Source organism: Zosterops lateralis (genome assembly GCF_965231275.1).
Source record: "Zosterops lateralis genome assembly, chromosome: Z".
In the NCBI taxonomy this organism is placed as follows: domain Eukaryota; kingdom Metazoa; phylum Chordata; class Aves; order Passeriformes; family Zosteropidae; genus Zosterops; species Zosterops lateralis.
Window position 1 is genome coordinate 75,376,348 of NC_139800.1, and position 15,968 is coordinate 75,392,315.

The following is a 15,968-nucleotide window of genomic DNA, read 5'->3' on the forward strand; positions in this document are numbered from 1 at the left end:
ATTCAGTGCTGTGAATTCCAGCTCCTGCAGTTCATTTACAGTTCCCTTAACCCTTGTGTATGTGCACAAATCTGTGCACTTTAAGGGGAGAGGGACAAGGGGAGAGACAATGGGGAACTCTGAATTTTATTGTCCTGAAATAAAGCCTCAGTGTAGACTTTTTCAAATGTCCATGCACCTTTTAACTTTAAAGAACACCAGATCTCATGCACAAGAGCTTTAAACTTGAGTTAATCAGCATCCAGATGGCACCAGTTTACCTAATTCACACTGCTCCCCGTTGAAACCTGGCAGACATGTACAGATGTAGAAGGAACCACGTGGGTAGCAAGTACCACCATTGAGGCAGGGGCTGCTCTTGCAGGGATCTTGGCCTGTTAAACAAGTAGAAAAAGGAATTTGACTCCCTAGTTTCAAGGAAATGGTGTATTTTTGATTTCCAGGAGGAAAAAAAATCTTTCTCCATTGCTGCATTGGTGGTGCAGGCTTTACTTTAGTTACAGAAACTCTATTAGCATACTTATCTACTCAAAATAAGATTTATAAAACAGTAAAGCTGGTCTTCAGGCATCACTACTTTCAACTTTAACAACAATATGGCATTTACTATGAACCAATGTAAATTACTCTTGGAATTACTTTTTTTTTCACAGCAATTTGTACTATATTTGGCAGTCATGATACTCTGTTGAGGATTTAGTTTGCATGACATGACAATTAATTATAGCTGAAAACAGTTAAACATATGCAAAATGAATGGAAAATGCTTTTTTCTTGAACAGGGTTAGTTTATGCAGAATGACAGGGTACACAGAACATACTGACTGGCTGCTTATATTTAATCAATCAATGCCCACAAAGTCTAATTTCTTTTCTCACATGTGTGTTTCCCACCTGCCTTTCTTAAAAACACATTTGAAGAATACCAACAAAGGCACTGAATACATTTGTAACTGGATTGAACATTAAGATAAAAACTTACCTGCTGTGAAATCTTCAGTTGTTTTGCAAGTTAGTGTTTAAATACCCATTTCCTTGAAGAGCTTTATGCCTTCCAGTGATGTTTATTTCCACTGAGTTTAGATACCTGGGTATTTGCATTTGACTTCATGCCTAGGAGCACTCACGCACACAAACAAGTCCACACTAAGCCATTTCTAACAAGTAATTTCTCACAGTGAGACAGAAATCCTGAAGACAGTCCTGATATGCAAAAATAAAGCCCTGGCTTTGAAAACTTACAAAACTTACAAAAAGAGAGTTCTGTAAATCAGAAGCACGAGAAAAATTAAGACTTTTTGGTCATGTTATCCCAAAATAGTCTGACTAGGATTTACAGAGAAAAAAAAAAAAAAAAAAAAAAAAAAAAAAAAAAAAAAAAAAAAAAAAAAAAAATTAAGAAGCTCTATTTTACTCTTGCAAATTAGCCATTCAAAGTCTTCTCATAGTACCAAGTTCTCTGTCTAGGCAGGGGACCTTTCTGCAGGAATGCAGAAAGTCCAGCTGAAAGCCTCCGGAAGAAAATCCTATATACATAAGTTTAAGATTGTAATTAAGTAATTAAAGATTTCACTGTGGAGGTTTTGGAAAGGATGTGATCCCCTTCAATAGGGTGCTTTTTTTTAGGACTGCTTCACTGAAAGTCACAAATGTAGGGCTCTGTTAAGCACCTTAATGGTGTTTTTTGTGTGTTTGCTTTCTATCTGTCCTCCTACAGACTGGGTATTTCCACTGTAAACATTTTCAAATAGTCAGCTATCAGGATTATTTGAGGAAAAATAATAGTAAACCTATAAAATCAGGCCAATCCAATTCTTTCCTCAGCTGTATCTAGATAAAGTTTGAATTGAAGTGACACAACTGGCATCACTCATGTATTTGATGAAATGGTGCCCAATACCACCATGGAAAACAAAATACTGTGGCAAATTATGTCTAACAAAAAGTTATGTAATTTTTAAGAGACTCACACTGTATCAACCACTTAAAGCTACAGACAGGCTGAAAAGGTCTTTGTTTTATCTTGTGTGGAAAGCTATCTTGTAGGTGAAGAGAAGTTCATTATTATAGAAAATTCTGATCCTAAAACATGCACTGTTGCTTTCCAAGTCAACTGCAAGGTGTTAAAAACATCCTTTCATAGAAACCAATTGTGTAAGAACTATCACCACACTCACAAGAAAAACTATCAGATAAAATCATCTGTTGGAAATTGGCAAATGACATCGCTCCAGCTGATTTCCCTACTGCAACCAATGTTACCTTCCTGTCTTTTAGAACTGGCTGGTTACTTCCAGTCTGATCCAGAGCTCCACGATGCAAACACCGATGGAAAGTCACTGGACTTGGGATTTTGGCACCTCCCATCCTCCTCCACCTTGTAAGGATCACAACCAGGCTGATTGCTCAGCTGGAGGGTGACGAGGTCCGTTGTCATTTCACATGGAGCTCTGGTAGCCACACCTCTTACCAGAGCCCAGGCAACACCTTCACAAGTACCACAACACATATAACACAACATGGATCATATTTGGGAAGTTACCTGGAATTTGCACTGCTGTGCCTTCAACAGAACCCACACTGGTGCCAATCACAAAATCTGATCCATTCGTGACTTCCGGGAGGGAAAATGACGAAGTTACGGCTTCCACAGTGTTTGGCTCCTCAGAGCTCAGTGTTGATGGCTCGTTTTGGTAAGGATTGTTTCCAGGGCCAATGCTGTTTGTTGCAATGTTAGAAGAGATGGTTGTGATCTCCCCCTGACCAAACAAAGCTGGCTGTGTTTCTGTGCCTCCATCTAAAAGCTGGGAAGGCAAGGTTAGCATTGTAACTGCTTCCTGGCCAGGTTTAAATCCTTCACTTTCGATGCTGTTGGGTGAGTCTGAAACAGTTGTGGACACAAACCAGGGGTTTTGGCTCTCAGTACTCCTGTCTTCCTCCTGGTGGGGGTTATTGACTCTCTTTGAGGAAGCTTCGGCTTTTGTTGTGCTGACTTTTGGAACATCTGTGCTTGCTCTTTCTCCAAAATTCAGAAAAGCAGTAGGCAAGACACGTATTGATGGAGAATCTCCAGAAACAGCAGTTTCTTCCTCACCAGCTAAATCAGTTACAGGGGTTTCTGTCTTCTCTGTCCCATCTGTTGGAAGCCTACCAAAGGGAGGAATGCTTTCCGTGCTTGTGCTGTCTGAAAAAGGCTCAGGAGAAAGCTCCAGCAGAGAGGACTCTGTTGTGTCAAGGTCAGTAGTGGGTGGTTTATATGTTGCTGTAATATCAGAACTAACCTCTTTGAATATTCCTCCTGATGAATGATTGGACTGATGTGAATCCCTTGCTGATGATGTGCTTGTAATGATTATCTCAGGGTACTCAGATACTCTGTTTACTAAGTGAACAGTTACTGAGGATTTAGGAGTTTGAGGAATAGAATAAAAACTCACTGGATCTGTTTCCTCATACTCTGCTGATGCTGATTTTGTGTTTGTGTACACCGTGGGATGATTCCCTGCACTCTTGGTAGGTGACACAGTTGTCAGCTGGGACGTAGGCTGTGTGGTGACAACACTTAGCTCAAGTTTGCCAGTTGTCAAAGCCTTTTCTGGCTCACCAGTTACAACTGGTGTGAGAGAAGGAATCGCAGGCTGATTATCAGCCAGTTCTTCTTGGCCCATCCCAGAAAAGCCAGAGATTGTTTCGCTTTGATCTGCTATTACTTGGCTGTTTGCTGAAGTACTTGGCTCATATGTGTTTTCTGTGGGGCTGGTTACAACAGGTTTAGACTCATGAGGCACCTGAGGCCTTGCCAGAGATGGCACTGTAGGAAGGAAAATGCCCAGTTCAGAGGGTGCCTTGGTGGTGAGAGTTTCTGTTGCAAAATTCATGTCATTCCCTGAACCCACATCCATGTCATCTGTGGTTGGTCTGTGCCCAGAAGTCACTAAATCTCTACTTGGTGGACTGGAAGTAGTCAGAGGAAGATTATCACCAGATCCAAGTGTCTTTCCTTTGGCTATGGGAAACTTGGGAGTGGAATAATATTTCTCCCCTTCAGCTGTCATGCTGTCATCATAGCCATATGTTGACTGTGTTACAGGATTTGGCATTGTCTGCACACTGATTATATCCTCAGGCATTGATTTTGAGTGATCCATGTCTATAATAGTTGTTTCTTCTGGTGGGGTTTGCAGTCGTTCTTCAATCAGGGTAATATCACCATAAACAGAAACATTCAATATAACGCTTCTTCTGTCATCAATCATGGGAATAATTTTTTCATATAACCCAGTGTCACTTGTTAGTTCTTCTGATGAAGCTGTCTTTGGATGAGCAGCAGATGGATTTACCACAACCTCTGTTTCTTCTGTAAAAAGGGAGGCTAGTCCTGTGATTGCAGTCTGTGATCCATCTCTTGGTGCCTCTGTGGTCATAACTTTGGAATAAACATGTCCAGGAACACTAGATGAAACATTTAGTTCTACTTTAGATACAGTGGGTATTGAGAAATGAGTAAACATATTAGGTGAAGATGAATCTGAAACATCAACCCAGCCAGATCCTTCACCAGAGCTCTCAGGTAATATTCTGCCTTGTGGTTTTGTTGTTGATGTTACAAGAGATTCCTCTGTTTCAGGATTGGGAGTTCCATTAAGTATAACAGATACAGGAGTTGTGCCACCTTTAATCAGAAAATGTGAATTTTCCTCTTGAGAAATAGCTTTAGAGGTGGGTGTTGTCCTATCTGTTTCATTTTCTCCTCTCCTATAGTCAGTTTCCTTTTCCTGAGGTTCTTCATTTGCAACAAAATAATGTGTGGTGTCTTCAATCTCTTTAGAGATGAAGCTCTTGGAGCTGTGTTCTGCTAAAGCTGGGGAGCTGGGGAACATGGAGGTGGGGAATGGGTCTCCAGTTTCTGGCAGCGGCTCAGTTACAGCACTTGTGACTTCTTCATTGACTTCAACATTTGCTGGAGTGCTTCCCCTTTCAAAGTCTTGTGTCACATCAGTGGAAAGTTCAAGTCCCGTACTTGAAGGGTGAGAAGTTTGAGGACTTGAGGTACTCTTGATTTCTTTGACAATAAATGGCACTACAGAAGGAAGAACAGCAAGGTCATCTCCTGACCCCTGTCCTGAAAACAGTGGATCACCAATGAGCTCATTATTTGACAATTTTTCTTCTTTAAGTGTCAGGAATGTTCTAGGAATATCTTTTGTAGGGAAAATGTTTTGCACCAGCTCCTCCTCTTGCTCTGTAGTTGTGACTGGAGAGCTTATGTATTTCCTTTCAATTGTCATAGGCTCGGTTACTCTGTCATCATTAAATGGCAAAAGTATTTTTTGAACTGGTTGAGTTTCTAATTCCTTTTCTTCCTGATATGGACTGAGAGTCGGAACATTTAAAACTCCCAGATGCTCATGGCTAGTCTGTGTACTTCTAAAGAACACGCCTGTTGTTGTTTCTTCAGAAGATTCTGTAGCTTCTGGTGAAATTTCACTTGGCCTCTCTTCCCCAGAATGTATCTCTTCCATCAAAGGAATCTTTGTAGAAAAAGTTCTCACTGTCAGCTCATCAACTGTTTTCTCTTCAGTTCCCACGTCCCCTGCAGTTCCCATGGAAGTTACCTCATGTTCCGAACTTGTGACCCGCTCATCAGGATCTGTAGTGAAGGCAAGATCCAGAGGTGATGTGCTGACAGCTTGTCTGTCATCCTTTTCCCATGTTTCTGGTCTCCCACTAGGGGCAACTGCTGTTTTTGCAAATGATCTAGTGGATGTGTCTGGTTCTCCAGATCCCTGATCAGTAATTGACAAATGACTTCCAAATATTTCTTCTGTAGGCCCATTAGACATAAGTTTTGTGGTTCTGCTGTCATCTTTGAATTCTTCTCCAGAGCCATGCTCAATCAGGAAAATCTTGCCCAATGAGACAGTTGAAGGACCAACTTTTGCATCTTTGCCTTCTGTAGATTCAGCTACTGCTTTTATACTGCCAGTATCATGTGTCACCATGTCCTCATCAGAACTGTTACTGACCACTGATCCTGGAGATGATGTGGCCTCACCTGTTCCTGAATGCCCAGTTTCAACTCCTGGTGCAATGTGAGATGTTATCTCTTTTATAGAACCAGATTTTATGTTGGAAGGAGCTGTGTAGGTTGGTTTTGTTTCCATGTTTGGTTCTCCTGGTTTTCTTGTACTAAACATATCCAGGGACATCTGACTTTCTACTCCAGACCCCTCTGTGAAGTTCTCTGACCCAGTACTCAAAACTGTTACTGCAGATTCATTTGTTCTTGCCTGTTTTTCATAGTCTGTTGTCACATCCTTTGGTGAAGCGTCATCTGTGCTGTAAATGTTTCCTTCATATATTTCTGGTTTTGTTTCTGTAACAGGCCTTAATGGAATTGAAGTCAAAGTAGCAGACTCAGCAATAAAATCTATGTCTCCAGAACCTGGATCAATAAATGGGGAGCCAATACTTACCACTTTGCTTGTGGGACCCCCTGAAAATATGTCTGCTGGCTCTTCTGCTGATCCTTCATTTACAAAAAGCTTCTTCTCTCTCAAGAGAGGAATGGTGGTGACCTTTTTGATTTCAGAACTTATGGTACCTGGTACTGTTCTTCTGAGTGGCTCTTGACTTACAGTTATGACTTCCTTTGTAGTGCTCCCAAGTTCATTCAAATCCAAATTTTCCTCTGGGGCAGTAGCTGAATTTTGGTGACCTGAATAAACAGTGGTGAGTATTTCTTTTTCATCATCAATACTCTTTTCAGTTACAAAAGAACTGACCAACACTTTTTCCGTAATAAGCTCAGACACAGAGTTGGTGGCAACAGTTACTTCAGGAGTTTGATCAAAAGGAGAATGAGGAGTACTTATAGCTCTGGGCAAAGCAGAGGTGATTCCTGAATCAGTTACAGAAAATTCTGTCAGCAGTGCTGTGCCGAAGCCCAAAGAACTGTCTTGCACTGGAAGTGTTTCTGTTACTGCTATTTCCTCTGTCGTGGCTAAAGGTACAGTGATGGTATCACTCACATCTCCAGAGCCCTCCAGAACCATAAAAGAAGCAGCACTCATCTCAGGCTTTGCTGTATGACTTGTTTCCAGAATATTTTCAACAGCAGAATTTGCGTTAAGTTTAATAGTTGTTTTATAATGGTCTTCTGGAGAAGGGGTTGCCTCTTCTGAAATAAGGTCAGTGACATCTTTGTCTACCGTAGCAGGAATAAAAACTGCCTCCAGAGAAGCAGTTACAGCAGAACTTTCCACAGTAAATGCATCAGGAGAAGATGTTACTCCAAAATTTTTTTCATCATCTTCCTTTCTTGACTCTGTCACAGCTTCTAAGGCCGAAGTGGAGAGATCAGATTCAGTGGAGCCATCTCCAGAGGATTCACTAGAAATCAAAAGCAGGTTTTTGCTATCTTTAGGAGAACTTTCCTCAGTTCCCTGCCATGTCATGGTCTCTCTACTGTTTTGCAGAGACTGCTCATGTGAAGATGTGGCAGCTATTGATTTATCTGTTGTAACAACTTCAGACTCCCCACTGTAGACAGGTTCTAACATTGCAGCCCCTGATGTTGGCTGTGTAACCTCAAATGCCCCTATTACTTCTCCAGCTTTGCTTGGTTGCATAGTACCAGAAGCTTCAGATTCGTTTATTATAAATGTGTTTGTCTCATTGATTTGAGAAAAGGTTACGTTTTTGGAATGTGCAACACTTTCAATTTGGTCACTCCTCGCTTCCTCAGCTTTTGTGCTCTTAGGTGCACTTGTAACTTGTTGCTTCCCATTGATGAACTGCAAAGCTGGAGGAGTTGTAACATCAGTAGTATTTTCACAGTCTTCATCTTCCTCAAACTCTGTATAGTTTGGAAAGAAAGGATCCAATATTATATATTCAGACGAATCCTGCACAGAGTCTGAAGTACAGGGTTCAGTCTGAGCTGACTCTGCATCAATGTGGGTTTCATCTATTGCATGAGGAAGCATGTGGCGATTGAACAGATCCAAAAATTCGTTCACCGGGTGATCTGCAAGAAAAAAAGAGCTTTTCATAATCCCTAAGTAACAGTAGACACATGAACTACAAGCAATCCATCGGAGAAAAAAGTAAAACCCAAAAAAAAAATCTGAAATTCAACAATTTGTTGTAAATTCAGTGTGTTCTTCTGTTGAAATAAAGTTAAACTCTGCCATGGTGTGTGACTTTCTAGTTGGAGCCTCTCTGCATATTGAACACATTGATTATTCAGTACTGTTGATTGCCACATGCCCTTGGTTCCAAACTGACGCCTGATTTACCTTCTGCTACGTTTTCATCAAAGATGTGGAATGGACAACATGAAAACAGTTTTTCAGACCAACCTGCTGGAGCTGCTTCCATGGATTTAGACACTAATTAACCTCTACCAATAACTGAACCTAGACAAAGCTAAGCAAGGTAATGTCTAAAATAAAATAAGACATTAAAAACCTCCCTCTGCATCTCCATTTTCATTTTCCTTTTAGTCTTTTAGTATAGAGTAATTCAAATTACTAGGAACACCATAATATCTACATCAATCTCTCTTTACTAGACTTGGACCCAAGTGAATAAAGTCTTGCTTTACAAAGTTTGTTGTTATTTGGAATTTTAAAGCATTATGCAGCTTATTAAAAAAAAATCACAGATTCAAAGGTCAGCTCCCACTCAGAGGGTAACATGACTGAAGTCCAGTAATTTTCTTGTGTTTACTATTCACTCTGAATTATTTACACACTCCCACAGGTTGCAAACTTCCCACCATTTTTTTCTACGTGTCTAGGCAGATAAAGAGGAGAAAAGAAGACCTAAGAAGGCAAGATTTTAGCTACAGAAAGCCTCATGAATTCCTCCAAGATTTATGATCCCAAATTCCATAGACACTTTTAAAACTTGCCCTTTCAGCACAAAAATTACTTCAAACCTTCTGTTCCAGACAATGGAAGCTATCCTAATTAAAATGAAATGAAAAATAATAATAGAAAAAAGGGTACTCAGAAAAAAGAGCCATATTTCAAGCTTGGCCAACTGACTTGAAATTGGAAACCTTGTGCTGAAATCCTTTCCATGAGTGTCTCTTTCTTCTGGATCTATATTTATATGATGGCAGAAACTGGAATGGCCAATGGAGCTTTTCCCACATCTGCCAGCAGTGGATCTGAACCAATTAAAAGGACTCCTGCCTTGAAAAAATATCTGCAGTCCGTGACATAGCTCAATTTTTAAATCAATTCTTCCCCACTAAAACTATCTACAAGTCATAAAACAATGAGAGCCTGAAGTAAAGCACTTCATAAATTTGAAGTAATTCCCCTACCTATGAAGATCATTTACCCTCTGTGACTACTGAGTCCCCAGAGACAGAGTCATCAGGTGATCATTCTGGAAAAGAATGTATTCAATCAAATTAAACTGACACAGAGCACTACGAAAGGTTTGTGATTCTTTGGCCTGGGCTGGCTTGTGTGTGCAAATTTACTTCAATTTGGTTTTGAAAAGGTCATTGCAACTCCATTGAGAATTAATGTTCTAATATCTCATGCTGTGTTTACAGCTAAACTCATGAAGTATTACTGGATCTCAGCTTTGCTAAAGCTCCAGTTTGAAGAATACAGAGAATAAATCACCTTCAGCATTGTTTATTTCAACTACAATGTCAAGTTTGTACAGCACTAAGATCAGTGCTTCCAGTGAAACAAAAAAAAGGTTGTTTTTAACCTTGTGCCTGCTTGGCTGTTGTACATTGCCCAGAGATGTTCTCCCTGTGGTGTTCTCCCTGAGGTATGGCAGCTCTGTTAGATTGCTATAGAACTGAGATTTCTTCTCTCTCCCTCAACACGTGCTTGCTGGGAATTATTTTAAGCAATGCTTGTAAAGAAATGAATACTTTTCTCCAGTAAATTAGAAATAACTACAAAGGCTGTCTAATGCCACAGAATAAATTATCTGCAGCCATTTATTTAAGATTTCCCAGATCTTTGTTTCAAATTTTGTGAAAAGCAGGAATTTGGTAATCTTTCCAAAACTGGCAGGATGACTTTGAGAAGCATGTCTAATAACTATCCTTCAGAATCCATGAATTTCAGCAAAAGGCCACCCTGGACACACTGAGAAACCATGTCTTTGTAAAAGCAGAAATTTCAATTGAGACAGAACTTCACATCTTCCTTTCAAATCTGTGCATGCAAAAACCCACAGGAATTCAGTCAGTGAGAGAGGAATTGCAATACAGAGCTCATAGGGAGCTCTGAGAGTTTCTGATTTTTTGGTAAATTCACTATAAAATAACTGCACCCACACAGAGAACCAGAGAACCACACGCAGAAATTTGAATGGCCAGGAACGGTGCCTTGTGCTGTGTGAACAGCTGAAGAAGGGATGTGCATAAACAACCTGGTATATAAACTGGTATGCCATAAAGATGAATTTATGGTTTCACACACAGGAATTAAGACCCTGAAAGAAAGTGTGCAGCTTTGCACAGAAATTGTACATTAAAAAACCCAAAAATTATAAAGCCTGGATGGGACTGGATGGACCATGACTAACAAGTTCTGACCAACAGTGCAGTATTTTTGCAGCACTGCACACCTGGGAGTTCCTCAAATTAGTAGCTCTTGCTAAGTCATTTATGGTAGGCAATAAATTTAGTGAGCAACATCTGTTCCAAATTCACCTAGAAGACAAATACAAATTCTTACACATGCAGAGATCTCTATCAGACCTTTCTTTTACTTTGTTAGCTTTTTCAAGATCTCACATGCCACAACAATCCACATAAAAGAACCTTAGCAAAAGGTACGATATTCTGATAATAAACTTTTAGGAGGCTCTTTCATTAAACAGTAAGTATCTTTGGGATAGGTTGGTTTTTTTATGCTTTGGTTTTTCCAAAGAAAAAAATAATGGGCTTTTCAGGAGATAATAAAGAATGTAATTGATTGATTTATATATATATATATATATATATATATATATTTATTTATTTATATATATTTTTTTTTTTTTAATTAGAAATTCTTTTTCTTCCTACAAGTTCAATTATTCAGCATTAGCATTCAGGTTACTCAGGGTTAAGAGCTATGAAAAATGCTCTTTAACTCCTGACATGGCAAATAATCTACATAATGATGTGGCTCATACATCCTTGTCAACTGGGTAAAAGACACTGGGATGAAAACTTACCATAAAATATGAATATAGAAGAAAAAGTCTTTATCTGTTGAACTAGTTTGTTAGACCCTGAGGGCAGGAACACAGCACTTGAATTATTTGTTTTAAACTGTCCAGATGCCACTGATTTATGCTACCCCTGTTTATTTCACACCCATTCCTGCAGGTAAACACATACAGACCCAAGACTACTAAAAAAGAGAGGAAACCAGGACTTTAAAGGGAAGGAGTTTGGCTATCAAATATGCCTATCAATAGCTCATGGAAAACAAGCCAAAAAGAGCCCTTTCTCAAAGAGGTGTTTTGTTATTCTGGCTCCAGAAGAAGGAAAGCGAAAACAAGTAGCTAAAAAGGAGCAAAGCCAAGGGTTGTCAGCTTAGAGTGCCAATCCAAACAAATCCTGGGAGAGATTTATCAGCAAAGAGTCTCTTGGAGGGGAGTGGTGAGGTCTACACTGAAATTGAGATAGAAAGGATAGGTAGATCCAGCCTAAAGTGTTTCTTAATCCATTTAATACATCTAGATGTTCTAAATGACCCACAAGGAACAGGCATCTACCTCAGTAACTGTTCTTACATGTAAGAAATGGAAATCCCTCCAGCTGCAGGGTGATTTTAGACTGCTACTGCATATAACCACAGAGCCACAGACCAAGGTGTCATTAATTCTCATTACAACTCTTCCAATCCATCACGACTGGTTCCAAACCCATGTCAGTTTTTCAGTGGATCAAACAGAAAAGTTGCCTCCCTGTTACTGGTGCACGAGATAATGCCTGCACACATCCAAAAATGTGTAACATGCAGCAATATTTTCTTAAGAAGACTTTTAATATCCTACAAAGATCTTATCCAAGACCATCTTTGAGGGGGCAGGCAGTAAAAAGCATTTTCTCTTCCAAAATCTACCAGATAAGCATCTGAAGAAGAATTAATAGGGAATTAAATAGAAAACATATTATGATGTTTTCCAAAATTTCAACACAAAATATTTCATTCAGAAGACTTAGGATTTTCTGAAGTCCTTTTCAAAATGGAGCTCTTAACATCTAATCTGGCATCCTGCAGATAATGGAATTTCACACTCCTGCAGTTTCTTCACAGCCACATGCTGAGTTATTTGTGAGCAGTAGTACAGTTCAGTCTTTTATAGAAAGACTAGAGGTCTGATAAACCCATAAAATTCACATAAAATATTCTATGGATTTAAAATCAGGCCCTATATTTTGACAAGAATACAGCTAAACAGGAAACAAAAAAAGAGATTTTAGATAGAAGATTAAAATCATTTTGGACTCCGTTTTGAAAGTACTTCATTGCATAATGTGACACTAACACAAAATCCTTAATGTTCACCATCAAGAACCCATAACCATGAAACAGGTTTGCATGAAAAATCAAAAGAGTTTGCATTAGCCAAATTATTTCCTGCACTTGATAATCAGAATTTTGGGGTTGGCTTCAATAGAGTTATATCAATATTAAAATGTAATTAGTTATTGTTGGAGTGAGCAGCAGAGGAAGACAGAGCTGATCAGATCAGCTGATCTGCTGGGAGGAAAGGCTGGCACAGCTGCCATTGTTCAGCCTGGACAGGAGAAGCTTTGGGCTGACCTCACTGTGGCCTTGCAGGGCCTCAAGGGGCTGCAGGAAACATGGAGAGAGACAATTGCCAAGGGCTGGAGGGCCAGGACACAGGGAATGGCTTCCCAGTGCCAGAGGGCAGCAATGGATGGGATCTTGGGCAGGAATTGTTCCCTGGGAGGGTGGGCAGGCCCTGGCACAGGGTGCCCAGAGAAGCTGTGGCTGCCCCTGGATCCCTGGCAGTGCCCAAGGCCAGGCTGGACACTGGGGCTTGGAGCAGCCTGGGACAGTGGAAGGTGTCCCTGACATGGCAGGGGGTGGAATGGGATGGGATTTAAGGTCAGTCTCAACCCAAACCATCCCATTTTCTATGGTTCTATGAAGACATTGAAAAAACACATGTATAGATGTAAATATTTTTAATGAGCTGCTTCAAAACCCCTGTACACTTTGGGATGCTCATGGTGGGATGGCAAAGGTTACCCACCAGAGAGAGTCTACAGACAGCTAAAACCCAGACTCTGCTACACCTGGAGAACAATGAGGAGTCCTCAAGGCAGAAGAGAGTGGAGATGGTTCAAACCCCCTGAAAGACCAGGGAAGCCTCATGCCCAGGCTTGGGAGAGGATTTAGGATGAGGAAAGACTTAACCACGTTTACGTCATGCACTGACTGCCGTGAACCTCAGCTCTGCCAGGAAACTGATCTGCAGTCTGGGTGAATTCAAGCAGCTTTACGACCATGGCTTGCTGAAACACTTACAGCTGGGAAAAAACTCCAAACCCTCAACCAACTCCACAGGAATATGTCAGTTTCATTGAACATATTCTGTTTTAAAATCATTATGAGGAAATAAGAAAGGGATTTGAAAAAGCTGCCCTCAAAACCAAAAAAAAAAAAAAAAACAACCCACAAACAAACAAACAAAAAAACCCAACCCACCTTTCTATTAAGTATGGTGTTCATTCCCCTTAAGATATTACATTCAAATTGGAACAAAACCATTCAATTTTACAGAAACAAATCAATCTGATAAAATCTTTTGGGCTGTTTTGTTTCACAGAAGAGGTTTAGGGTTTTTCATGTATATTGTCCTTTTCATTCACTTAAAAAAAACCCCAAGACTTTGAAATACAGATATTTCCTGCTGAACCAAAATTCCAAGTGTCAACCTTTGGAACATGTAATTCCTCTAACTTGTGCCATCTCGTATCATTATCCCACCTGAGCATGGTCAAAATGCAACAGTGCTACAGGCATATCCCTTCTCCTCTTCATGAAGGAATACTGAAATGAAAAACTAGGAATACTGCCAAGGAGTTGGTCTAATGCACTAAAGAAACATGGTTACTATTATACACACCTAATTCAAAAAATTAAAAAAAAAAAAAAAGTCCAGAAATAATTAGGGGGTTTTATGCTGTTAGTCCTTCTACCTTACATTTACATGGCTAGTATACATGATGAGGTCTTGTAAAATCCAGCTCTTGATTAGTGTTCACTCTAAATAAACAAAAGGTTTTATTTAGTTCACTTTAAAATGTTTCTGAGCTGGACATATATATTTCTAAAATTTTTGTTAAATTTGGCTCCCTGTGCAAATCCTTAAGGATGTAGGGCAGGTTTCAATAATTTAGGGTTTGGATTGTTTTGGGGTTTTTTTACCTTCTAAATTTTATCAAAATTTATGCTTTGTTATTGCTCTGAGAGTCAAAAGAGATGATTACATTACACACACATATATAAATTTACCTTGCATAAAAGTCTCAATGACTCAAGTAAACTTCTGAAAGAAAGTAATTGTAATGAGTGACTTTTGCACAGCTGGCTGGGTAGGAGTTGAAAGTAATTCAAGGTGGGTGGTCAGTCTTGCCTACTGAAATTCACTTCTCCAGTCTGTCTGCTTTACCATATTTGGGTGTTTTCATGCAAAATCCATGAGTATCAACTTCTGGCACGTTCCTGCCCTGCAGCCTTTTTACAGCCATGCCAGGACCCCAGGCTGGAGCTGCTGGCCGTAGACAGAGGCACCTGTGTAAAGTGGATGTCACTTAGGTGGACATCTGTTCTGCACAGGGCTCTGGGCCCTCTCACCCCTGCTAAATTCCAAAGCAACAGACAGGATGATGCAGAAACCATGTCAGAAAGAAAGGAACTGTTTTATTATAAAAGCACATAAAGGAGACCTCTGGCAATCCCTGGCATTTCCTTTGTTCGTCTCCCCCACCCAACAATAAAATTGCTAAAAAGAAGCAGACTGAGTGAAATGTCAAGTTGTTAAAAATGGCAGATTTGCCATGTCAAGGCACGGGCAGGATACAGCTCCCTGGATAATGCCTGGATATTTGTCATGCAACATTCTAAGGGTAGTCATTCCCACTTCCTTTCTGATCCAATATGTCACTAACAAAACACGACTCCAGCCCGTGGTGCCTCCTCCTCAGCAGTCCTGGGTGTCAGCATCCTTCCAATGTCAATATTTCACTCCCTGCCTGTAGAGAAGACAATTTTAGAGCTCTGCAGGGCTAAACAAGCCAAACCCAAATAACTGCCAAGCAAGAAATCATTTTTCTCCAGATGGAACCCAAAACAAACCAAGGAGTCAGACTGTATCTGACTTGGCTGGTGTGTCTGGATGTTTGCAGAGGGAAGTCCAACTCTGCAGGAAAAGCTGGTTGGGAAAGAACAGCTGCTCACCAGAATAACTCAATCTACTATTTCATGTGTGATATTCCATAACTGAGGTGGAAACACTGAGATATCAATGAATTTTGGGCTTTCCTGTCCCACTTCCCCACCATCCCTTAGTTGCATTTACATTCTGTTAACTGAGAGAACCTCAAATGCTTCTGCCATGACACAGGTGGCACAAGATGGAACCAGTCCTGGCCTTACCCAGATGGGGAGAGAGTGTCCCCTCCAAGAAGAATCAAAAATTGGCTTACCACAACATAAATTTGGGCAAAAGTAAGAATACTACACTCAGAATCTGAAAACATATGTCCACCCTTTGACTGCTCCTGTAGCTGCTCAGGGCTGAAAGGAATATTCTTTCCCTCCTTCCTTTTTCCAGTAATACCAAACCACTTGGCTTTAGGAAACAAAAAACCTCACAGTATACCCCTTAATGTGGCAGTTGGGGGAAAAAAATAGATTGACACCATATTATTTCAGGAGTAATAAAGGTTAGTT

At 40.2% G+C, this 15,968-nt stretch overlaps 1 protein-coding gene across 1 annotated transcript in view; it reads right to left on the bottom strand.

Moving 5' to 3' along the window:
- Positions 1 to 15,968, bottom strand: part of VCAN (versican) — a 97,410-nt gene that overhangs the window by 25,249 nt on the left and 56,193 nt on the right. Inside the window, exon 7 of the mRNA XM_083883894.1 lies at positions 261 to 374. Coding sequence (XP_083740020.1) covers positions 261 to 374 — 114 coding nt within the window. The remainder of the gene's footprint in view (positions 1 to 260; positions 375 to 15,968) is intronic.